The sequence below is a fragment of the Anopheles funestus genome, chromosome 3RL (assembly GCF_943734845.2).
Source record: "Anopheles funestus chromosome 3RL, idAnoFuneDA-416_04, whole genome shotgun sequence".
Lineage (NCBI taxonomy): Eukaryota > Metazoa > Arthropoda > Insecta > Diptera > Culicidae > Anopheles > Anopheles funestus.
Genome location: NC_064599.1, coordinates 9216418 through 9242617, shown reverse-complemented (window position 1 = coordinate 9242617; position 26200 = coordinate 9216418). Strand labels below are relative to the sequence as shown.

Here is a 26200-nt window from a genome sequence, read left to right as displayed (position 1 = left end):
ACAGCGTAAACTACCTACCGGTAACAACACAATCCAGCACGATTGGATCACCCTCGAGCAGTTCGAGCGGATCGACCGGTGTACGCAGGAACTTGGGTGCTTCCGCTTCGCTTTCGACCACATCGTTGTTGACTGCCAGGTGTGCAGTGCGTGACCGCGACTCCCCGAGGCTGTTACGGGCGATGCACGCGTACTGGCCGGCATCGGCAGGAACGATCTCGTCAATACGCAACGAACCATCGGGCAGTAACGTTACCCGACCGTCCGATTCCGACCGGACTGGGTTTTCCTCGTACAACCAGACAATTTCCGGTCGTGGGTCACCCGATGCCTTGCAGCTAAATACCGCTGTCTGGCCGTAGCTTATCTCGATGTCCCTTGGCTGGACTATAATTTCCGGTTTCGCTGTGGTGGGGAAAGGAAGAAAAAATCCCCCAAAAACATTAGACCACCGAAAAGGACCACCCACTACGGTGTTGGATTTTGTTTGGGACATTTTGAGTATCTTCGATGGGGCGACTTCAATTGGACAGAATCCGGGATATAATCGGATTTGAAGGGATAAAACTTGGGAAATGAAATGATATCATCGATCAGAAGAAGGCACCGAAAAGAACCCTAAATTGGACACGAAGAATTCCTTCTTCCTCCTATTTTTTTGCTTTCTGTGACATCTACTGAATACGAGAAATCAAGAAATCAGGTTAATGATGAACTCATTCAGGACAGGGTGAGCAGGTGTTTTCTTTCATTGTACGCCGTTATTAGCACTATTTATTCCACTTCCCCACATTTCTGTGCTGAAGCACAAAATAAAGCTTGAATAACTCCCTAATGAGACACATTTTAATTTCCACTTCGAAATGAATGAACGACACGGCACGAAAACCGAAAAACTTTGTTTATCACAAAAACAAACGAGCGAATGAAACGAGCGATTCGTTGTGGACCACCATCCACCGATCCATCCCTACTTACCGCAGTGGAAGTCCTCCTCCGTGATCGAGCTAATTGGTTGACCTTCGAGGGCGGGCGGTGTGGCACAGGTTGCACCGGCCACCAGGGATTTCCGGTTCGGTTGCTGCATCGTCCGTACGAACCAAAGCAGTGAGCAATCGCACTCGAGCGCATTATCGTCCAGCCGGAGCCGTCGCAGGGATGGTAAGCGTTCGAAGCTTCCCTCCGGAATGTTCTTAATTTGGTTGCCGTGCAAATAGCTGTCGAATGGGATCGTGGAATAAGCGCAAGGAAACGAAAGTGTGAGAAGATAAGCGTTAAGCGCCGGGAACGTTTATCTCAAGAGGCTGGCAAAATATTTATCGTCCAGGAAACGAATCCTGGTACCGGGCGCTGCAGGTGCAAATCAACCTTGGAGTGTTTTCTATTTGTGTGTTTTTTGTTTCCACAACTTGGATACAATTTTCCAACTTTCTTCGTTTAACGAAGTGTTGAAACAAGCGGACAAAATAAGAGCAAAAAAATAATGAGGTACCTCATCACGTAATAAAAGAAACAGTAAACGATGTTATTGTCACACTTTTACGCGCCTATTGTCATAAGAATCGTTGTTTTCCGTAATGTATTTTGATTTCTTGGAAACAATCTTGCTGAAAGAAATAAGCAAGTTTTTGGCGAAATGAAATGATGGTCCATTTTTCGGTTGAATAGTGTACATCTATCGAGAGAGTCATACTAAGGAAGATTTTAGATAGCTAAACGCCTGAAGTTATGTAATTTACATTAATTACTGTTCTACGGTTTCATTTTTAAGTGTTTTTAAAATATACAATTTCTACTCACATTTAAAAGCACACCGAAATAATGCCTTTTTCCTTCATTCATTTCTAGTTCCGTTCCCTTGCAGAGGATTGCTTTTTTTGGAATGACTCTAACTGACGTGTCGATTTAATGCGAAACTACCGCGTCAATTAGCGTCGATTATTTTAACATTTTCAATTACAGTTACAAATAGATACAACATCGAGACGGTTGTTCAAAAACATGCTCCCGAAAGCAAACACAAAACCTAGAAAATGGAAACCTTCCTACAGCAGTGTGTTTTGCGCTTGAAGCACAACACCGGCAAATGGAAAAACGAAGCGGAGTAAATATCAGCAAAACGAGTAAATGCTCTTCTCGGTTGCGATAGACGGTTGTGGTAGGGAAAAAGGATGGTAAGGGGGTGTTTGTTTTTAATTGCCCGCCTCTTTACTTGGTTGCAAAAGGCTCACGTCTTCAGCCCCGAACAAGTTTTGCTTGTGGATTGTACAACAGCGGAAACAAATACATGCGCAACCTGACTAAGACGTCTACCAAAAAAACGGGGAAGAATTTCCACTTAAAATGGATGCGAAAATCTTAAGCCCGGGCCTGGCCGTTCCTATCTCCTTTTTGTTTCTTTACGTTGTTTTCTGCTTTTTCACCGCTTGTTTTTGTAGCTGCTGTTTTGGTCTTCTCTTTCTTTTGAGCGGACATTTTCATCTCATACCGGGTGGGAGTTGGTGTGTATTTACTCATTTTATTTTTCTTCCAACCAGACAAGTTGCATTTTTTTCGCCATTTTTTGTGCTACCAGAAAGTTACTAGTTTTGTCTCGAAAGTGATGTAGTAAAGTGGGAAAAAGGGGTTTAATAACAAAATACAGATCCTTCCGGGAAAGAAATGGAAAGAAAGAAAATATTGATTTCTTTTTTAATTTAATATCAATGTTTCATATTATCTTTGCTATTTATTTCATTTTTTTTATACTTGATTCTGGGATTGTAATGTTTCTCGTACTATTTTCATATTAAGAAATCGATTTTTATCATCCGTAATTTGCTTTTGCTTCTCTTCTCGGGCAGACAACGAGAAAAAGCACAATTTATCGATAAATCCACCACCGTATTATGGTGCTGAATGTTATGCCATTTCCTCACAATCCTTTTCTTTCTCACAAAAAAACAATAGCGGAAGTACAGCGGAACATCCGTAAGGTATTGTCGATGTCATTTTCCGTTTTCTTGTCACATTTCGCAAATAATAACAACGCAGCGAACAAGCGACCGGATATTGTTGTTTCACAAGCTTCGACTCTTTCCCCGAGGCGTATGTCCGATCATTCCAATGGTTTGCCACCTCGACGACTTCCGCCGTATGTATCCGAGATGGAGAGACACAGAACGTGCCATGCAAGCATCACATCTCTAATGTCATTGTCATCGTCGTCACTCAACACACCCATGAGTTCGCGACATGGCGGAACCATCAACATCACGTTCTTTTGCTGCCATGTTCTGTCTTTTTCCACATTTCCAATGGTGAACCATTTCCTTTTACTACCTACTGGTTCACTGTATTCGTCCTATTCTGGAGCTACCACCGCAAGCCATCTTCTGTTCCGTAACGCTCCATCTTGATGCTTCTTGTTGATTGGTGTGTTGTTCGGATCATCGTATCCAACTCTAGCCAGCTTCCGATTTTAATCAAATGGTTAATATTAAAGTACCCGGGGGCGCTTGGTTTAAATTACAAACCAAGTAAAACAGCAAAAAAATACGTACAAACTTTCCACAAGTCTGCCAACACTGCCCGGGAGCGTGTTCATCCTGGGTGAAGGGTGACGTTGCCGGTAACAGAACAGATACACCCATTAAAAGATTAACTTTTATCCTCCGGTGAGCTAGGGCAGAAGTTTCAGTGAAAGTATGCCCGACGGCAGGAAAGTTGTAGGAAAAATATGTCCGTAAAAGTACTACGGCTACGGCTTAAAACTATTTTCAAACTAATCAGTTTCCAATCAGGTAATTGTCATACACACACAGAAACACTTACCGGGAGTAAAAACGGAAGGCTTCGTATTATATCGACTGATACAGAGAGGATCTCTCGGAGGAACGGGGAAAATTGGTGGAGTTCATTAATTAATTTTCCACCGGTCAAAGTTCGTGCATTGAATTCGGCAAAAGGTGTCAAGTTGAAGATACTTCGAGGCACTCGGGAACCTAGTTACACATCTCACATTCCGCCCTAAAGCAAAACACCAATTGAAAGACACCAATTTCATCTGTGTTCCGAGGCAGACAAAACCCGGTTGGAAGGGTTTTTTTCTCCCCCCCGTTGCCGTTTGCTGATTCATTCGTGGGGATATCGTGCCGAGAGGTTCGTCCTCTGTGTACGAAAGCCTTAGGACATCGTTATATTAATTATACAACAACGTGTCGGAAAGACTTCCCAGTGCCGTTCGGTGCCGTCGCTTAACGTTACATTAATTAATCCGGAAACAAGATTTATTAAATGAGCTCGCACACCGAGCATGCTCATATTTGGGATTATTGCCCTGTTCTATCTATTCCCTATACCGACTCGCTACTATTCTCGTTCTTCCTCATTTTAACTTCCCGCCCCCCCAAAAAAAAATGTTGTTTAATTAGTAGAAGGGGAATGAGTGATTATTGGATTTAGAATGCGTCACTTTCTTTTCTACTTCGACCCGAAACAACTTTCCGTGGTATGCAATTAGAAATAATTACAGTCGTTTATAACAATTTAATGCGAGCGTCTAAAAGTAATGAGCTTTTCGGTACTTTTCGTGGGCCGGAATTTTTAAAACTCGTGGCATTTGAAGTGACATTTTCAAGCAGTGATTGAATAAGACATTTGCCAGATGGCAGGGCGTAGGTATAAATGGTGACACATTAATTTAAGATTTGTGAGGGTGTTTTGTTAAAAATATTTGATGAATGGTTTAAAAGCCGAAGGCTAATCTGTACATTGGTAGGTTGAAGCGTAGGTTGAAAAAAGGAAAGTTTTAGAATAGACAAAAGATCCATTCTATGGTTTTAATTAAACATTCCTAGTACTTGTGTTAGTCAAAAGGAACATTCATTTTTCTGCCTCTGAGAATCCACAACCCAGAAGGCTAACCCGTTTGCTTTAGCAATCAAATAAAACTCCTGAAATACAGCACATAATCAATAGCAATTGAAATTCTGCACACTGCACAAAAAAGCGGTGTCCCGTTTTGGGAAGCTTTAAATAAAAGAATCAGAAATTGAAAAGGTTCGAAAAAGGGATAAAGCCATGAGTTACCCATAAGGCGGTTCGCTTTCACAACGAGCCGAAAAGGTTGATTTGCACACAGCATTCGGTACCATTCCTTCTAAGCCAATGCAATCGGCCCTTCCCTATATTGCCTTTCGGATACTTACAGTCGTTCTAGAGAGGCCATGTTACTGAAGGTTTGCGGTTCTAGCCGGCTCAGATTGTTGAAATGCAAGTACCTGGAAATGGGTATGTGTGTGTGAGTGAAGGGTTGTTTTTTTATGGTTCGTACCACCCATCAGGAAGTGAATTTTCGCGATCGTCGACATGAAGCGCCCGTTTCCCAGAGTGCATGGAACGAAAAGTGTAAGAGAAGAGAAAATTCCCATTCGTGAGAGGCAATTGTAAAACCGTCGCTTCGGTGAATAGATTTGCAATCAGTGGTTCATCAAATATTCGGCCTCGGTTATTTTTGCGTTTTATTTTTTTCGTTTGCTTCTTTATTTGCATCCTACCGTAGGGATGTTTTCTTGCACTCGTAGCATATTTCTGTCTTGCTCGAATGACACGCCGCAGACTCATTTCCGTTTTCCCCGATTTTTGGGAGCAGCAAGGTAAGGGGGAAAGCATTCATCAACCGGCTCCTGCCAGCCGGTAAGTGTCACCGTTCACTGAGAAAATGCGCGAAATCCGAAATGCGATGAGGTGATGGTGTATTTGCGTACTTACATGCTGTGCAGCCGGTTCAGGGAGATGAATGCATCCGCGGCGATGGCGCCAATTCGGTTACGGTTGAGATAGAGATACTTAAGCGATGGCAGATCCCGGAATGCACCTGAGTGGATTTTTATCAGCTGGTTCTCGTTAAGGAATATCGTATGCAAATGTTGCAACCCGTCGAATGCACCGGTCGGTACCTCGCGGATGTGATTGTAGCGCAGATCGCTGGGAAATGGGAAGAAGAAAAAGAAAAGGAAAAGATAATTGCATTCATTAGCATTTTGTGTCGAACGAGGTAGATGCATGTTTGAACATTTTTTTGAAACACATTTCGTGCTACGAACATGATGAACGATTCGTTTGGTTTAGTATACATATTTTAAGGAAACAAAAAATATTAAACATCGCCTAAAGGTATGCAATTCGCATTACACATGAAGCATTTTATTTGTACGCTCAATGGGATTGATTAGGAATACAAACTTGCACAGCAAATGCAATTTTGTCACAACTACAATAAATAAGATTGCTCCTAGCACTCGATACGGTCCCAACGAAACATTTCTGATGTCATCAGCGCAGGTGCAAATTTATGTTCCCGATTGTCTGTCTGTGCAATCTTCAGAAAATCTTGAGCAAATGCTCTCGCACCGAATGCAAACGATCGATTCAAACAACATCGAGTCAAGCGACTATCAACAAGAGCTTGAGAAGATGGGAAAATAATACAGCTCGAATAGCACACCGATGTTTTCTGCCACCACCTTGCTTTCTGCCACTTGCCATTCCCCCCCGCGGGCTGCGTGAAGGGAAACTTGCTCCACCCCTTCATTATGTTCGTGATGATGTTCTCGTTCCATTCTTCTTTCGGATGCTTTTGGGTTTTCACTATCGGCATACAAAAAAACTCTCGATGCTTGGTTTCTGGTTTCATCGGAGCAAGTCTGCTTCACGGTAAGTAAAAGCAAATCTAACTTTGCTAACGAAATATTCATATTTTCATTTCTTTGCCTCTTCGAATGGAAAAAGTTGAGCTACAGCCGTTTTTCCAACCTGGCAAAAGGGCAAACCACGGCGCGCCAAAAAAGGCCGGTCTTGAGAAGTTGGTAGAATTGAAAAGCAAACGAAAAAGAAAAAGTTAAGATTTCGTTCGACGGGGTGAAAAAAACGCCACCAAAAGCAAGAGAAAGGGAGATATAAAAAAGGATATGAGATGGGGAAGAAAAGCCTGTAGAGAATAAAAAAAAACAAGCGCTACATAATAAAACGTACGACTACACAAATCTTCAACCAAGAGAAATGGATCGTTCTTCTGGGAGGGAAAGTTTGGCCAACTTGCTTCCCCAGCCCCTACCATCCATCCGTAGGCATCCCTATTCCCACTGTAGCAACTGGGACAAATCTAAGCGCTAACGTTATTTAAAGTGTTTCCGTCCACATGAAGATTTTACTGGAGCGAATGAACATTCCACAGGTCAACAACTGGTGCTGGTGCGCGTTTTTTGTCTCCCAAGAACAGCTTCAACTTTGGTCGGCTTTATGACAGTGTATGTTGCGGTTCAAGAATCGCCCTTTTTGGGTGTTTATGTGGTACATGCCATTTATGACGAATCAGAATCAAACGACTAAGGTTGAATAAAAAAACGAATAAAGTTCTCTAAATTGCCTACCTTCAGGCGTTTATCAGAACGGTTTTAGCTAAATACTAAGAATTGGTTAACACCCAAAAAAAAACAGACAAAATGAAAAGTTTATCTTGTTTGTCACAATTTATCACAATACTCTAACCGTCCCCGATTGAAACTTCATCTAAAATACAATATTAAAACAATAAGCACACCTACGAACATTTTGCGTGCCTCACGGTACGAACGGAGTACAAAGTTTCTTCGGAACGCAATATCAGTTTGCTTTCATCTCAAATTCCTTCTAAAATGTCCGCCGTCACTACCAACCGTCACGTTCGTTGGCAGCAGATTTCCCTGGAACTGCCGACAGACTGCACAGGCAAACGCCATCAGTTGATTCTTCTCTGGACGTGGCGAACTCTGTTTCTCAAGAAGTCGAAGTGATGCGCTCGCTGTATGAAAATAGCAATCGAACGGAATGGCCACAGTTTTGCTTGGATGAGGTGGTAGAAGTGCGCAAAAAGTTGATCAGAAAATAACTTATGATTTTTGGAAAATAATAGACAGGGGTTTGCTCTTTCGACAGAGTTTTTGGAAAGTTTGATGGTGATCGTTTTTTTTTTTGGTGTCTGTGGATCTTGTCAATCGATGAAGGGATGAAGGGTACGGTTTCGAAAGAAGAAGAAGGTGTTTTCCCCTCGTAGATGATTCGCATTGCTTGTTGAAAGAAGATTCCCAAGTCAAAACAATTGTTGAGCGCCGAATGTGCCCAAAAAACTATGGATACTAACTTTCTCGTACCGATCCTTCAATAATCTTAACGTGAACAATTCCATTCAAAGGTTTCTGAAGGATGAGTTTCTGAAGACTGCTATTTATTCTTCGTTTATTTGGGAATTGCGTATTGCGAGCTGTTGCCTTTGAATGAAGGATCCATTTAGCTGCACTAAGTTTGCTGTGGGTATTATTTCCTCTACACCTCCTGCTCGATGCTTACATAAACATGTCGCGTCTAGACAAGTTTATGGCACGAAGATGAATTATTCCATCTTGAGCTCATAAGTGTAGCGTACCACTAGCAGCTGCGGGAAAGGCTCGTAAAATCGATCCATCTTATGATAATATCCACCCCGAAGTTACTGGCTTCGCTGGTGTGATGATGGAAAACTTCCCTAGTTGCAAGAAGCAGTTTCATTACGCCCTTTTCCTAACCTCTATAGCGAAACCGATAAGCACCAAAGGTTGTGGCATAGTGGCTTCGATAAGGTGGTGGTGGGGCCGTGTGCCCTCAGGGGGTCGCTTGCACAGATGGTAAGTTTTCAGCTATTTCCGAACGACATACAAATTACTCACGATGCGTCGAGAGCATTCCCTCGGCGGTGTAGTAGATCGGCAACCGACTATAGATAGAGGCACCCCGGTTAAGTTTGTCGTACGGAAGAATCATCAAGTTTTGTGTGATAGCGTCAAGATAGCCCTTCTACGTCGGAGATCCGCCCAGGCCTCGAGTACTTCAGGGGCCTGATAAGGAGCGGAAAGCAAAAGAGAGTTAGAACTTAATTTACGCTTGCATAAATAATTAACTTATCGTTCACGTGCTACAGTCTGGGTGTTCCACAACAATCACCCAACTCTTGTAGGCAAGGGAAGAATTAGCCGGTGAGAATCAGTGCGAAAGGAGGGAAGAAGTCGTCATGTGCAGTAGATGTGCATTTGTTAATATTTACCCCGTGGGACAGCATGCACTGAGGCATAAAATTTATGAGCTATTCTTCGTATTCTTCGACGCCTCCCACTACGAAGTCCTTTTTGGAGGTTTGTGGATTCTAGGAAGGATTAGAAGCGGGCATGAATGTACATATGTGCGTTAAGGGAATTGCAAAAGAAATTGTGCAATCGAAAAGTCATGGGCAATGGGATTTAAGTTTGTGGTTTTCAACTTTCGTTTGCTCACAATATGCAGATGCAGTTCTACAACTTGAACTCAAAAGTATTTAAACATAAGGAAGAACATATTTCTTCGCAAAATGGTATATGAATGAATTTCTATGTAGTAACTCGTCTGTATGTGATCGGTATGTGATCATGAAATATTTAATTAATAAAATTCTTTTAATAGATAGACGATTTATGGTATCGTGGAATTGCATCATTCTGTCGTCTATAGTGAGGGAATAAAATTGAATTCCGACAATAGAAATTCAAATGCATTGTACCGCAGTTGAGAATTCAAGGAAAGATCAAAAACATATAACGAATAAACTACAAAGCAATTGTGTGCACTTTCGCATGCCATTACAAATAAACCTCATTCTAGTGAATAAATTCAAGCAAACTTCAAAGCATTGTTTCTCAACGAAAGTGTGCGAAAATAGTTCACTTTCATTGAAACTCGCTCTAGTCTGCGGCCATTTGCTTCAAGGGACATTTTTACATTATTTTTGTAACAGCTGAAACAATACTCTAAGGGTTTTAACACACCAAAAACCAAAATGTGTTTATATCGAAAAGGAAAGCTACCTTTCCATTCGCCTTCTAAAATCAAGAGGATTTTTCTTGCTTGGAAAAATAAAAACTCCAAAAAAACCCCTTAAGTACAAACGAAAGAGAGACCAGCTGTAACGCAAATGGTCAGCCAATCGAGGCCAATGAGCGGCACCTTGCATGGGTTATTTACGTTTCAGTTTAAAACCGCCGGCAGACCAACCAGTGCACTAAAAAACGGTACCCAGCTGTATCCCGGAGCGTCACTTATTTACTTAAACGTAAACGGGCAGCAATGGCCGGCTTGATAGTGGTAAAGGGTGTAAAAAAACATCCCCACCTCCCCCCAAAAAGTGTTCGGTTTGTAACGGGTTGCATGTTTGTGCATGGAACCAAGTTTCGGCCAAGGCGAAATCAACGGAAAGCCCGGAAAATATGGACAACCCCCAAAAGGACATCGCCGATAAACATTACCACAAAACCGGAGTCGGAACACGGCCATGGGCCGTGTCCACACAGTGTGTGGTTGTATGCATGGTATGGGAGCTGTGTGTTCTTTCTCATGTTCGGGTGATATCGAATGGGAGGTGACCAGCAAAGTGTAAATGTAATTAAAATTATCCTCTTATTTATTGTGTCCCTGCGGACTGACCGGACACAGGAGTCGTGTTTAGACAGCAGTGTGAGGATTTTAAATTTGCCATTCAGTGGTCCGGGCCGAAGTGAACCAAACGTGTACCATACAGCCATTTGTCGTGCCCGTTTGCATTACTACCCCTTTTTCGTAAGTCCCATGACAGTTAGGTTCGAGTTCTACGTTGGAGCTACTGATAACATTCAAGCTCAATAAAACATAAGCGTACCCGGTGTGAATGAGCGGACAAAGTGAGATCGGGTGAAAAGAGATGAAGAGATATTGTTGCAGCTAGTTAGAACTCAAAATGAGACTCAGGGCAAAAGACAGAGCGTGCTTTCGAAACCATAAAATCGGATCTTATTGTCGTAGTAATTGAGTGTCGAAAAGATTGTACAGAGTTGCTTCGGGTATTTAAATCATAAAGTATTAAATCATGAGTAAGCTATATCTTTCAGGATGCCTTCGTCCTTTGACAGTGGGAACGTACATGATTTATATATACGCATTAAATTCATCTTTATGATGACGGGTAGGTAATAATCATAGTAATTAAGCTTCCGGAAGCATGTAATTTGTGAGATCAGATCTAGCATAAACCAGCCTTGATATGACAGTTTTAATGTACCAATTGGATGTTAAAGCTTACATTCAAAAATTAATTCGCCTTAAAGTATGCAATTAGAATAATTTTTTTGATTTTTAATGATTGTATTACTTCCATTCTTTAATAGCCCATTTCTTACCGGGAAATCTTCAAGAAAAACATCGATCTGTTTCTTATTCTGATGAATCATTTAAAACACAACATACACACGAGCAAATTAAATTAAACTCTCCCATACGGTGATGGCGCAAAGGGGTTTTTACCTCACAATCTCTGCCACCTAACATCAGCGTGAAAGTTCCGCATCGAGAATAAAACGGTAAGAGTGTAATCGTGAATAATATTTCAGCGTAACAACATCACCCATCAGCTGTGTGTGTGTTTTTGCGACCTGCATCAACCCACGTTGATTACACGATTGCACGGTAATATTCTACCAGCATTACGCATGCCAACCGTAAGCCCCGAAGGAGCCACACTAATCGGCTTAACGTCACGGTGAACATTGGTTTGATAATGTACATTTTTCGTACCCGTACCAAAGCCCCTTTCACTCGGCTACATGTCACCGACAGCGTACAGACGGATGAGTTCTCTAGAAACAAAGCGGGAACAAAAAAAAATCAGTGAAGCAAAAAAGAAAAACCCACAGCCGCGCACCGAAATGTCATCAAAGCGTCGTCGTTGCTGAATGAGTATTATTTTTCAGCATGTTCTATCATCCTTCACGGCTCCATCATGCGCCTTTCGCGGTGTACCCGACACGATCCGTCACCGTGCAGCGCATCGGTTTGGTGGTGAGAATGGGCAATGTTCACCGGGTGTAAACATAAATATTGCCCAGGTGAAAGCAAAGTTACCGACCGTGGGGGCAACGCCTGCCAACGCTACCACGCCAATAGGTTACATTCCCCAACGTATCGCAGCCATTTGTTTCAGTCTCGAACGCAAACTATGTGATAACACTTTTTTAACAGTTGGCTGCTTTATCCACCAGCTTCAAAATGGAGTTGAAACCACGGGGGCTTCTGCGAAAAACAAAACCCTTCTCCAGGTGCTGGGTTTTTCCGTCAGAGATAAATGAATGTTTACGATTTCACCTGACGTCAAGTTACAGCGCCACTGTCTTCGGATATCAGATATCGAGGGGGAAGGTGAAAGATAATACCATTTCTGCCAAAAGGGGAAAGATGTCACAACATCATGCCAGTCTTTTGTGAAGTTTAATGAAATCATGGCAGAACAGAAGAATCGAAACTCGGCCACTCTCTTTGCTTCTATGGCTGAATGCAAATTAAATTGCCTCGTGCCCCCGAACGGAGCAGTTTTGGACGATGATAAGGTACAAGTGCTGAGAGTGCTTTTTATTATTTTTAAACAGTAGCGAAACTATTGAAGAGTGCTTGGGTGTGGATTTGTGTTACAAATAACCAGGCGGCTCCATTAGCCATTCATGCCCGATTGAGCCGCTAATGCTTCGACGGTCGGGATGGATTATGTTCACATCATTTAACACCGAACATCACCAGCAGCTAAAATAGCCTTTTGTGTTGTGACAGACATTGAGACGAGTACCGAGAAAAGCTTTGAAGGACGTGCTGAATTGTTTTCTTTCTCCAGTTTCAATAAATAATTTTAATTTTCAGTCTTAAAATTCTTCTACGAAAAAATTATCTTCAAAAAATCTTCTTTAATCTTAAATGAAGAAAACTTTTATAAAAAGACGAAGAAGACTTCTTGAAATACAAATGGAAAGATAAAAACTCCTTAAAACTTGCTGTAAAATAAATAGTTTATCAAAAAACATAAAAACAGTAATAACTATTTAAACTTGTTTTATTAAACATTCGGCATTGCATGCCCAAAAATAGTAAAACTAAACTTCTTTCATTACTGTAACTGTTGTAGATGAAACACGTCGCCATAATCAACCATCTGAAACAGCGCAACACTTCCAAGAAATAAAAAGTTCTTAAGCATTTCTATTCGCTTTTCTTTCGATGCGCTTTTATTGTTATGTGAGAAACTCACCTGAAACATCAAACAGCACCTACTAGAAGTGTGAGAAAAAAGCAAACACACACCCATATACAAGGCACGTCACACCAAAGAGTGTGAAGGGCTTGAAAGCGACCCCTGACTGAGTGACGGCGCTTGACGGTACCGGGTCATAATGGTGAAAGGTTGCACAAAAAAAGGGGCGTTTAATTTGTTGCAGGTGTTATGAGATTTTTATGGAGTTAGCCGGGGCCTAAGTCCGTAAAAGTCGTCACGGTACGGTGGGCTCAAAGGTCGAGGGTGCTTGATGCCGAACATCCCTTACCAAGCTACGGGGGGACCGTACGGAATGGGCTTAGACCACGACTAATCTCGTAAATGTACGCGTAAATCAATGTTGGCATCGTGACGAGCTGGGATCGCGATTTGTAAAGCTAATCTATTCGTGTACGTGTGTTACGATATTTTCCCGTGGATTTACTGGTTCTGTCTTTAAGTCTATGCTTTAAGATTTGCGCTGAATAATTCTACAAACTTTATGTATTTTATCGCAAAAATAGATCACACCAAATGAAAAGTTTTTTCCCCCAGTTTCCAAAAGGATCAATACCCCACCCTTTCACCGCTTTCGTGAAATTGATTTTACGACCGTCGCAATTGATTCGCCATCATTTGCACCAATTAGCTCAAAACATCCTCATGGCAAATGGTGAAATTAGTTGCGAGCAAACGATCGTTTGAACTCGTGCCTGGACGTCCTAATCTAATTTCTCACCTCACCAGCATAAAATGGCACACACTGGTGGCTCACACTGGTGAAGAAGCACGGGGGGGACGAAGGATGGACACGCTTATTGCCCTATCTCCTTAATCATCCGCATTTTAGAGCGCTTTTAACATTCGAAGCGCTGATTACCGCCATCCTGGCACAACCAGCTCAGCCGTTGTTTACTAGTCGTTGCAGCGTTTGATGAAAGAAAATTAAGTGTGCCAACAGTTTAGAAGAAATTAATTACTTTAGTTATTTCTCACTGCTCTGTTAGTAGTGGTTACTGCAAAATGCTGACTGAATATTATGAATATAAAGCACCAAATCAGCAGAGCACATCAAAACGCCTAAATGTATGCAATATGATAAACAAAAGAAGTATATTTTCTCTCGTTAACTTTATGATAGTTTTCTTATCGTTTCTCGGTCGGGAAGGTTCTTTTGCAGCCCTAATAGATAACAACACATTAAGTGAAGTGCCTTTGATAAGAAATGTTTAAACAATAAGCTTCTTCATTAATCTCAATCGCTCCTACAGAGTAATAAAACGGATTTTTTATTTAGTGCAAAAAACCATTGTTTGATAATCGTACGGTGTAAGATTGCCATACTGAGGCAACGAAAAGTAGCATCTTTATGCCATGGCCGAAATAAAACACATTGTGTCAACTTTTCAGCTTATCCTTTCTGGCGCAAGGGGTCAACCATATAAACTCCGCAAAATTACTGCCGTTTGGGGTCGACCCGACCCGGTCGTTAAATTTGCATAAACTTCGCATACTACCTGCGTGCCGATACGAGAATCGACTACCAAGCAAAAATTGAGAGAGAGAGGAAAAAAGGCGTACTGGCACTGGCCTTAAAAAGGTGGCAGCATCTGTTGATGGGATTTCTTTAGCTACCAACAGCCTAAGCTAACGCGATGAAACGAAATAAACACAACAAAGGAGAAACAAAGACAAATTTACAAAACAGCATCCACACAGACAACCGGGCCACATACACACACACGCACACGGTCATCAGTGTGGGAGGGACAGAGAGCTACTCACATAATGCTCGTATCGGGCGGCATTTCCGGAACCTTATCGAGCTGCTGTTTGACGCATCGCACTGTTCGCTGTTGGCAGGAGCACTTCGGTGGACATCCAAGCCCCTCGACCAGCCCGGCCAGACCGGCGAGGGTGACGATAGTGGCAATTAGCAACAGCCTGCCATTACCGCTAATCAGCCGCACCCGGTCCCGAAGCACATGGCCGCGTCCCATCGTTGCTCGGTTGCTGCACTTCTTCACGCTTTTTTCACCGCACTGCTTCAGCACTGCTAACCCCCCAGCTAGGGACAACTCCTACCCGCCCTGTTGTGTTTTCTTGTATGCGTTCGTTCACTTACACTCCGATCGGGTGTTGGGCCCTTCTAGGGTGGGTTTCTAATACTGCCCGATAAGCATGTGCTCGCGGACACTTTCTTACAAGAACGTCTGGAACGTTCTACAGACACAAGCAATAATACACACTGGCACACGCACACATAGGGACAACCACATACACACGAACTACAAGGTTTGGGCGTTTGCTTTCACTCTTATTTCTTAATCACAAACTCACAAAGCGTTTTAATTAGAACAGCATCACTTAACCTTGACCAGAAATAAATTACGAAAAAAGAAAACGTAGAGAAATAAGATTTTCTTCTGCATGATTATCACACAATGGAGGCAAGCACTATATCGAAATTGGTTTTTTACTGTCTTCGAGAAATCATTCCAGAGTTTAGATGGTTCGATGATTATTTGTAATTATTTTTATATAAAAAAGGTCTCCACTGGAGTTGCAACTGTTTTAGTGATTTTAATATGATTTAGTTCTTTAATTAGTATTTATTTTCTCCAAGTATTATAACAGGCAAAATTGTTTTGTTTAATATTTTTATACCTAGAACGTAGACTTATCGTTTTTGCATTTTGAGTAAGGAATTTGCCTAAAAGTATGCAATTTGGATAGCATAATGGTGAAAGCCATGAAATTCACTACCCTAAAACAGTTGCTAAATAGCCATTCTAACCGCCTTAGTTCCTTTTTTTTTTTGGATAAAACCTGCATTCCCCTTCTCTAAGCTTCATTTGTAGAATGCGCAACGCAAGATACTTTGCCTAAAATTCCCACTGAATTTACAATTTTTGAATAATACTTCCACAAGTGCAGCGGGTAACTAGAGCAGACTTCATATTAAATCCAAATCAAATATCACGCGTTCATTCCCTATCTTTGTTTCACTATCACAAACAAGCCGAGAACCAACTTTACCCATTTATGTAGCGGCTCGGGCGCATACAAACCCGGCACGAAATGCACGCGAAACATTATTCGTGCTAGAATGCGGCGGACAACTTTCGCAAAATCGTGCCCCGTTGCATTTGCTCTGGTAAAATTAAAAACGGAAGAACGGAAAAAAATCCCCTCACAAACACACTCATACACGAAACTGTAGGGAAACTTTCCCCCACCCTTTTATTGTTGTCTGGTTTGTGTGCTGTTTTTTTTTTTTACTCTTCTGTAGTCCTGTTGGCGTTGTTCTTCGCGCCACTGTTTGCTTGCTGTCGGGTGCAAAACTGCGGGTGCTTAAATCCTCGCCCAGTTCGACACTCGGCGTAAAAGCATTCCGCGGAAGTTCCTTCCTAGGAATGTGGCACTGGGCGTTGCTTTTTGTTCACTAGTTGAAAGGCAACCGTGTTCTGTCCCCTCTCTCCCTGGGTTCTCGATTTGAAAGGCAAAATGTTCTAACAGTATCCGGTACGGCAAAAGGGCTTCCTTTCCCGTGGAGCTCACTTCCCAATTTTCTCGATGCTCAGTTTTAATTAGCAAAGTTTCGGTGCACCCAAAATCCCGGAACCGGAACCTGAAGAAACGGGACCCATATTCATGCCCGGGCTGGGCGGGCAGGTTTCAGGTGGTAGATTTTCCATCGGGACAGTTTGGCCACCGGGTAAGAAGATCCTTTGCCGTAATTGTATTGGCGCATGCATTAGAGGATGGCGCGTATTTAACCGAAAAAAGGGACCAGAGATTGTTTGCTTTGGGAAATTGTATCGGCTACCGAGAACAGTTGAAGTTTTGTGCCTCTGCCCATTTGCCGTGATTCTGTGAACGGTATTGTACCATTACTAACACACACACATACTAAGGGCTCTGGAAACAAGTGGAAGAGCAAGTAATTGAAATGTTCCCGCCTTGGGTGACAACTGGGCTGTTTATTTAATTGGAATTGCACGCAACGATGCTAAGTTTTAGCGGATTGTAAAATAGTTTCGAAAATAACTTTCTGCTTGATGAAACTTTTTTTTCTTTTCACGAAACTATAGCACAAAAGGTCGCATAAAATCATGGCTGTATGTGTGTAGTTTTTTTTCGGTTGTAATTTTACGAGATCCTCCCATAAAATAAAGCTCACTGTCTTGTCCGGACATTAGCAGAGTGATGCGAATGATTCCATTGGAAATATTTTATACTTTTAGGCTTCATCACTGATAGCTTTTTGTATGTGTGTAGCAGTAGCTAAACCACTTCAATCCTTCCCAAAAACCGCAAAGATTTATCAGCGTTGGATGGAACTGAGCAACCAAAAAAAACGAGAAAATTGAACCAACCAACCCATCAAATCCTCAACATCCGAAAGGGCCATCGGTAAGAAGAATGCTCAATCGGCGAAAGAATGACTAAATCCGGACAAGAATGACGACCACAACATAAAGCCGTATCGACGAAAGCACCCGGCCTAGAACCCTTTCGATGTTGGGCCGGATCGGGTCGGTTACCACAGAAAAAAAACCGAAACGGGGCCGGAAACCGGTCGGTATGGGACGTGGTTAAAGATAAAAGCTAGAAAAAAAACCCGGTGCGACGACAGTGTGCGTTGTTTAGAATCCACTTTGAAGGCGATTGGTATTCCGTACCTCCTCAGCAGTAACGCTAGAAGCTCAGCATCAAAGCTCTGTGCTGTTTCGTGCAAAAGAATTGCACGATGGCCGCTCTGGTAGCTTTACCTTTAGCTATGCTTTAAATAAAAATGAACAATCAACGATAGAATTGGGGCACGTTCGCTTGAGATTCATTGCCCCGGAGGAGAGTAGGAAAAAAGCGAGAGACGAAACAGATAATCAGTGGATCATGTGGGCTTTTGATGCGAGATAGAAACGGTCTGTCCTGTGGTGAACGTGATACGCCTCACGTGATACAATCCCAAAGTATTAAATTTGTTGTTAAATTTGATACGAAAGAAATTAATCTTAAACATACTCTTTGTGCCCGCAAAACATGTGTCTCTGGAAGATTGTCGTATTGAACATAAATCACGCGTAGTTATCTGCTTCAAACTCATGCCCGAAAATGACTCAGCTGTAGCAGTGGCTTTCAATTTGTAACACCTCGGCAATATCCTGAATGTCACGTACAGCACATCCTTTCAGCGATAAGCTTTACGGATGAGTTTACATTTCATGTTCAATTCATGTTACGTTAAATCAAAAACACTGCACGAGTGCGATCAACACAGAACGCCTTTCAACGTCCTTGATTGATGATGGCTATCTTCTACTGCAGGAAATCTTCAATACAAGCTTCGGCGATTTGAAGCCCATGTTTGCTTTCAATTTACACTGTCTTCTTTCTACATTGATTTAAACTCTTCAGACAAAATAGAATAAATTGTGTGTGTTGAGAGAAATAATTCCTATTTAATATGCATTTGCGCTGCATTCCATCGAAACAATGCCCGATGCACTTGATGAAGGTTTTGCTTCTTGGAATCCCAATAAGAACCACCAATCAACAACTGATCCCGATTAATCCACCACTTAAACCACTCCATTATTGCTCCACACTGTCTTGCGTTGGAAGGACCAGAGCGACACTAAACGATTTGTATGCAGTTAGCAGGATCGTCCAGCAAATCCCGCACCATGCACCGATTGTGTCGATCCAATCACTTATCACGGTGGCTTGAACTGTAGCCAGAAACCACACAATCCGTGTCTAAACTCGGCACACCATACACGTAAATCACGTCCACGAATTGTTTACCGTGGCACAGTTTTGCGGATACTTAAAACGATTGATGACATTGACACAGAAACCGAGATGGCGAGATTTACGCCACGATGCGACGGGATGACCCCGGTTTCCGACGCGTGACATCATCTTTGCATCGCTTCAATCGGTACAATCTACACTGACGTGCCGTGTGATGCACTAAAACCACGAGGCTTTGCGCTTCTTATCCTGTCTTTTTGCCCATTAAAGGAACACTTAAACAGAAACAAAAAAAAAAGCTTCACCACTTTACCCTGTCTGAGAAGGGAGTGGACACATTCCACGCAACGACACCAACACACTCGACCAGCAAACGCGAACGTACGACGTACCACACTGGCAGCGGGTTCACAACGAACTGACTGCAAGAAACACTTAGAACGCATTTTCCAGCATCACACGCGCGGTGAGTTACGCTCTCACTGTGTGAGATTCTTCTCCGTCAGAGGGTGAGTTCCTAGCCGATGCAAAACCATAGCAAAAGCGGCGATATACTACCGGCATCGTCTGGTGTTGGTGTTGTCAATGTTATGCTCCCTATCGTCCCGAAGCTGCCAGTTCGGCAAATTGGGGAGCGCCGTAGTGCCGGTGCAGGACTCAGTCGTCAGACATTTGGCCGTCGAGTGTGTTGCGGCTTCGGCTTTCTGACGAGCCGGACGGATTGCTGTTGCGTCGGAATGTATGGCACTCTTTGCCATTTGTGATTCTGCTGATTTTGACACTTGACCCGGTGCAGCAGGGATGTAGTTTAGCGGTGAGCATGGCCATGGTGACTGGAAAAATGCGGATTTCAAATTGCTTGATTCGTCAACAAACGGTTGTTCAAACAGGAGGATATTTTTACGCAAATACAAACACCGGCAACTAAATAAACATTACAATTCTATAACGTGTTTTTTATGAGAATGTATCTTTAATGCCTGGGCAACGCCTGAAAGTATGCAATCACTCTCTTGTTGTTAACGGCCTATTAAACTTACTACGCATACAAGACTGATTCGTTGTGTAAGGAATCGATCTTCAATCAACCAAGGAACCTTTAGTTTGGAAACAATAATGTCATCAAATGAACTAGTTCCGATATTATTTTAGAAAATCTCTTTCCAATGAGTTCACTTAAAAAAGGTACTTTTAAAACTGGATTGCATAGTATCAGGCGCAATTATTTATTAAACGAAAAATAAACACGTATTAAATTTTTATTAGAACTTGGTTCTTTTAACGTTTAAAAACTATTTAAATACATTTAAAATAATGCGATCTTAAGCTTAGCTCTTACAGGGTTTTTCTATTGAGTTTAGGCTAGCCGCACACTTTTTCCTGCTCTGTGCAATTGCTTTTTAGTAAGCAGCATGTTTTTTAGGATACCCGCGTCGGATTTTTAAGTGCAAGCAATTGATTTCGACATGTCAGCTTCTGGCAGCTTTGAAGCCGCAGTGTATAACCTCGAAGTTGAAAGATTGAATTTTATTAGTGCTGTTTACACGAAAAAATGTTTGTTTTTAATAATTATCGATATTGTTTGTAAAATATATTTCATAAATTAAATACAATTTAATTGAACAAAGATTGGATGCTGTCTTTGAAGTGCAATATTCATAACCTCGCATGTAACATTTGCTGGTAACAAAAATTGAGTTGTGAAAAATCAGAGACATACTTGTGCATACAAAATGTGAGTACATTGCTCTACGTAAAGAGTTACATATATTTTAATGATTTAATGAAACCAAAGAATAATGGTAATCGCCAACCAAGTAAGACGTTAATTGATTTTAATTGACGAAATATATTTTACAAACAACAATATCGAAGATTATTAATTTCCTCGAGTAAACAGCACTTCATTATAAAATTCAATCCTTCAACGTGGGAGCTATAAACTTGCGTCCTTAAAGCTACCAAAAAGTGACATGTCGAAATCTATTGCTTATATTTAAAAATCCGACGCGGGTATCCTAAAAAACATGCTGCTTACTAAAAATCAATTGCACAGAGCAGGGAAAAGTGTGCCGCTAGTCTAAACTGAATTGAAAAACCCTGTATCAATTCAAGTCTGTTCACCACAATACCTGCTTCACTTTAAATGCATCCCTCAGACCCTCATCACCATCGGTAGTATGGAAAGGAAAAATGAAAATGTTATTCATGAAAGCGTTTGCGGCTAAATGAGTGCACATTTATGCGCGAAAGAACGCTGAAAAGTATTGCGCTTCGTTTGATGTAACCTGCTGGTCCGTAGTGCGATGCAATCGATACGGCTACCTTTGGTTTTCGTACGATAATTAACAGCTGGTCGCAAAAATGGAACGACCATTTGGTCCATCCATAAAAGTGCTCGGAAATCAAAAGCATCGAAAATGCCACAAAAAAACAACGATCCATCCTTTTCTGCGTAATGAACTTGCATTGCATTTCCCTGTCATCTTTTGTACTTGCTAGCTGGAAACGCAAAACAGTGGTTTTAATCAAATTCATCTTCATTTTCGACACACCCGCATTATGTTGTAGAAGTAGATTTTTTTTGCGTGTGTTCTCGATTCTCTTACTCCTTCGGATGTAAGCAGCAAAAGTTAGGTTGGAATTTCAAAAACGATATTAAATTACTTTTGCTCGCAATGCTCGTTACGGGGGAGCGGGAAATAGTACTGGGCAGATGGAAATTCGCAGAACAAATTGTGAGACAGACATCGTCCTGACATTGCCTGTTGCCTTGTGCCCAGGCACACACATCCCGACGGACGGAGTAGGTCAAGAGTATGTTGATGAAAAATTGTTTCGAAATCAAATGTTAAATATTTGTCGGTTTCAATGTGGCTGCAAAAAACCGCTCGATGAGCTCGATGAGTTGTACGGGAAATTTCTTCATTAGGCATTTATTAAAAATTGTTGTGGGTTTTACGTACACTCAAGTCTGATAATGGGAAAATTGGAAGATTTTACTCTTTGTAGGCAGATATTTAGATGTTTTCCATTCTTAACCTTATCTTAATTCATTTCTACGTTTAAAATATCCTTTAAATAATTCAGAAAAAAAACTTTAAATGTCAACATGTAGCACCCTCGTCGATAATTCTCCCGAGAACTGTTAAACGATTGTTCAATTATTGAGCCACTTGATAAATTCTTTGTGCTTAAAATTTATCCCACTTTGCAAGAAACTCTCACTCCCGCCTCGTTTTTATCACCCTTATCCTACAAATCACGATCAGCGCCAAAGCCAAAGTCTACCACACCCGAAATACGCAACTCAAGATGCCAACCAGTGTTGATAAAACTTTCATTAATGAACTTTCCGTTAGTTACGTCACTTCCGGGCTCACATTTGGTGGACTTTTTGTTTGCTTTATACTTTCGCCCACCCGGGCTGAAAGCTTCTCGACAGTGTGCGGAGTGTGTTTTTGTTGTGCTGATGGTGGCGTAAAATAAATTATTTATATTTTCTTAAAATACGTTTCAAAAACTGCGCTTGATAAACTTTTACCCGCTGGCGGGGATATTGTTGGATGGCATATCGCATCCACGCCGACTCCCGCCGTCTGGCGACCATTTTGCGATGGGAGTTGCACTGGGTTTGATTGTTGCGCATTGTAGGACGAAACATTGGTGTGATTGGGTTGGGTTTCTTGAGGAGAGACAGAGAGAGAGAGGGTTTCTTTTCTTACACCGGCAAAATGTCGCCATTGTTTTGAGTTGTCTGTGCAGAATGCTCACGGGTAGAACGAAGCATTCCAAAAAAAAAAGACATCCGAACGCAAACATTCCATTCTGAAAGCTTCCAAAATAAAATACGACCCTCTGACGGGTTTGCGAGCAGAAGGTTGCAGGAAAACACGAGGTGCCCCATGGGGGGGAGGGGTACGTGGGAAAAGTAAAAATAACTTCCGGATAAACTTTGTCCATCCCGTCCATGGGTTAAGGAAGACGAAAATGGACTTGACAAAGTAATGCAGGAAGGAAGCAGCATTTAAGGTAATTCCAAAACAAACTATCATGACGGCGTGACGGTGTTGGATGAAAAAAAACGAAACGAATGCACTGAACAATGGTCGGTTGTGTTTATTTGTCCAGCATGGAGGACAGCAAATACTCGTTTGCTTTAGTGTTTTTTTGTTGTTGTTCTCAACTGTTCAGATCATTAGCCACAACGGTTGTCATTGTCATGGGTTAACTTTGGTGCGGTTTTGTGTAAGAATGGGGTTTTGCAAATGCAACAGATTCGTAAAATTAATAAAAAAAATTGGTTTTAAAATCAAGTGATTTGTTTTGCATATTAATGATGTATTTGAGGAGCTTGATTACAGTTAAGAGCACGGATCTGAGTATGCAAACGATCTGAAAAGAAATTCCTTTAAAAGTTTTCAAGAAAGTTGTATAAACAATTTTGCACCAAAATCCAGGTTTGGGAATAATAAAAAATATATTTATATCGGTTGAAAATGACCGGGTCCTAACATTTCATATGTTTCCACGTGTAACTAATTAACACACAAATAACTTCCAGCGCGAAGATAAAGGCAACTGGGCAACTGGGGTTTCTGTAGCGCGACAAATGATCACGTAGCAAAAATGTTCTTTTCCCCCCAAAAAGCACGTATGCATCATAATTGGCCCAAAAGCCATTAAGCACCGATCCAGATCGGTACATCGGGATTAATTAAACGTAGCCATTTTTCGGCGAGCCAAAATGCAATGCGCCCTCCAAAACACGACACAGCACATTTCGCACATTTGAAAACAGCGAAACTGCCAACAATATGTGGTTATATTGGGGGGATGTTTTTTTACTCATTCTCTTGCTCTTTCCTTGCGCTTCTACGCTACCGAACAGAGCGTTCAAAATGCGTGCGACGTAAACCACGCAGTGAGACGTGTTTAATTTTTATCGTTTTGCAACATTAATGCAGTCTAGTCACATGCGCTCGTTAGCGTGTGGTAGTGTGTGTGTGTATGGGCGAGTGTGTGTCGGAAGCCTAGCCAGAAATGCCAGAACTGCAGCAAACGTGGAAGTAATAAACGCCACGCCTCACTCGTTACACCTCAGTCGCAGCATTCGACATCAAAGTCCAAGGGGACCGCTTGTGTGTGAGAGTGTGTGTCTGCAAATGCAACTGCACATTCACGTTCATGCGTTTTTAATGTGCAATGGGTCAGCCAGGCTTCCAGTACCGAGGTTAGCAATGGGAAACCGGCATTAAACATTTATTCATTATCGCAACGTCAACTGAGGTTTGTACGTCCACTTTCGTCCCACTTAGTTTAACCTCTTTTTTTTTCTTTTCCTACTGCTAGAGTACAATTTTGTTTTCATTTAATATTTGCATTCCAAACAAAGATTGTACACTGTTTTGTTATATATTATTAGTACACAACATACAAAAGATTAAAACTGTTCAATGCTTTAAAGCAAGCAATCCTTCTTCTACCATTAGAATTCCATCCTGCTGTCAGCTAGAATGATGAAAATATGTCCCTGTTTCGGTTGCACATCGGGACAAACAATGCCAAATTTCACAATAAACAATAGCGAAACGAATCCTTCCTACGTTTAAGACTAACCACACGCAAACCCGAAGCGGCTAGTGTGGTTCCAACCGCAACGACGAGCTTGTGGTGCCCTCATCAGAAAGATTGAAACGTTTCTTCGCCGGGTTTTTGGCACGAGTAAGAACTTTATTTAGAAACTTGCACCAGCTGGCCTACGAGGCCGGGATGATACGTTGATGAGCGAGGAAGACAATACCGCACCCACCAACGGAGATGCATCTGCGTTCCTGCTGCACTAAAAACCCGCCTTTTCAAAGACCGAAAGCCGAAACAATTCAACATTCTCATAAAGACCACTCTACCGTGGAATGTATTTTGCCATCCCCCAAATGTCGAAGCTTCTAACTCATCACATCCAGTGCAACGGGGTTTTGTGGCCATCCTCAAGCAGGATGGCCCTTCGCATCCCAGCAAAGAGCGGGCCAGATTCTTCAGCACTTGAACTGAAGTGGAATAGTTGGTAGGAAAAATATTGCTAAACAACTTCCGCAAAACAAAGCTTGGTTTTTGGGCAACATCAACCGACACGGTCGGAACCATAACGTGACTTGTTGGTGAGATTTTAAGAGATGAGTTTTGCAGGGGTTCCCTTCAGGGCAATATACAATGTCTGTCTCGTTTTATCTAATTAGTGATAGAAAATCATTCTCATACAGGTGATGAAAGCTTGAAGCTTTTATAAGATTGATTTAGTTTATCTTTTACATCCACACAGTTTCATACGGGGGTTTACCACGCGATCAGATGCTTTAACATTTGCTATAACGAATAATAAAATTTGACTCACAAAAAATTTTTTTTTATTAAATTTATGAAACTATTTTCACGTCCCCTTATTTATTATACCACTTAACAACACCCTAAAAATAGATGTAAAATCAACTATTTTCACACCTAAACTTACCAGAAAAAACAGTCGTAAAAGTCGTAAAAATCCCTAACAAAATTGCACAGGAGCGCGAGAGGGCAACAACAACAAAAAAAAAATGGGGTCAAAAACTTCCCATTTTCTACTTACTGCTGCCATACTACTGCTAGTGAAATGGAAGGAAAAAATTAACAAACTAATATAATGAAAATTTATTACACTTCCTGGTCGGGCAATGAAAAGAGGTAATTTAGCTTCCATTACAATAAAAGCAAGTATACGGACAGGATGCGGACCTTCTTTAGCGTTCGAAACCATAACAACGGTTAGACAACGATGGACGTACCACCTACCGAGAGCCGAACAGCACAAAAAAAAGGAATGACAAAATATTTTGCACCACGAAAGCTTCATCGTCGGGTGAAGAAAAGTGGGAAAGTGTCGTTGCTTTTAAGACGTGTAAGAAAGGAGATTTCTAAGCCATTTTTGGTTCTTTTTATTTGGTGGAATGGCTTTAAGAAGTCTTGCCAGAAGTGTTAAATGTATCATAATAATTTCTAATAATTTCATTCCAGTATAATATGAATTTGTAGTGCAACAATAGTGAAATAATTTTTTGTATTCAGTAAAATTAATTCACTTTTGTGATTCGTTTCCCACTTCCAAGCATAACCCGTGCAGCACAGAAGAAAACTATGAGCGTCATTATGTCTCGTCTTGAATATTTCGCTTCGGTAGCTCATACTGGCTTTTTGATTTACGAACCACCCGGTGAATCCCGTGGTCAGACCACCATTTCACCATTCTTAGCACGGTTGTTTGCTGCGATTTGTTAC

The 26200-nt window shown here is 41.6% G+C and overlaps 2 protein-coding genes across 3 annotated transcripts in view; both read right to left on the bottom strand.

The window, feature by feature from the left end:
• Positions 1-19332, bottom strand: part of LOC125768615 (peroxidasin) — a 42894-nt gene extending 23562 nt beyond the window's left edge. For both annotated transcript variants that reach the window (XM_049436549.1, XM_049436550.1), the window contains exons 1-6: positions 19203-19332; positions 14915-15501; positions 5752-5967; positions 5190-5261; positions 979-1217; positions 19-405 (exon numbers count right to left, since the gene is read on the bottom strand). In XM_049436549.1, coding sequence (XP_049292506.1) covers positions 19-405; positions 979-1217; positions 5190-5261; positions 5752-5967; positions 14915-15129 — 1129 coding nt within the window. In that variant the 5' untranslated portion in view covers positions 15130-15501; positions 19203-19332. The remainder of the gene's footprint in view (positions 1-18; positions 406-978; positions 1218-5189; positions 5262-5751; positions 5968-14914; positions 15502-19202) is intronic.
• LOC125768616 (uncharacterized) overlaps positions 14579-26200 on the bottom strand; it is a 58081-nt gene continuing 46459 nt past the window's right edge. Inside the window, exon 2 of the transcript XR_007418924.1 lies at positions 14579-14588. The gene's annotated coding sequence lies outside the window, so the exon portion shown is untranslated. The remainder of the gene's footprint in view (positions 14589-26200) is intronic.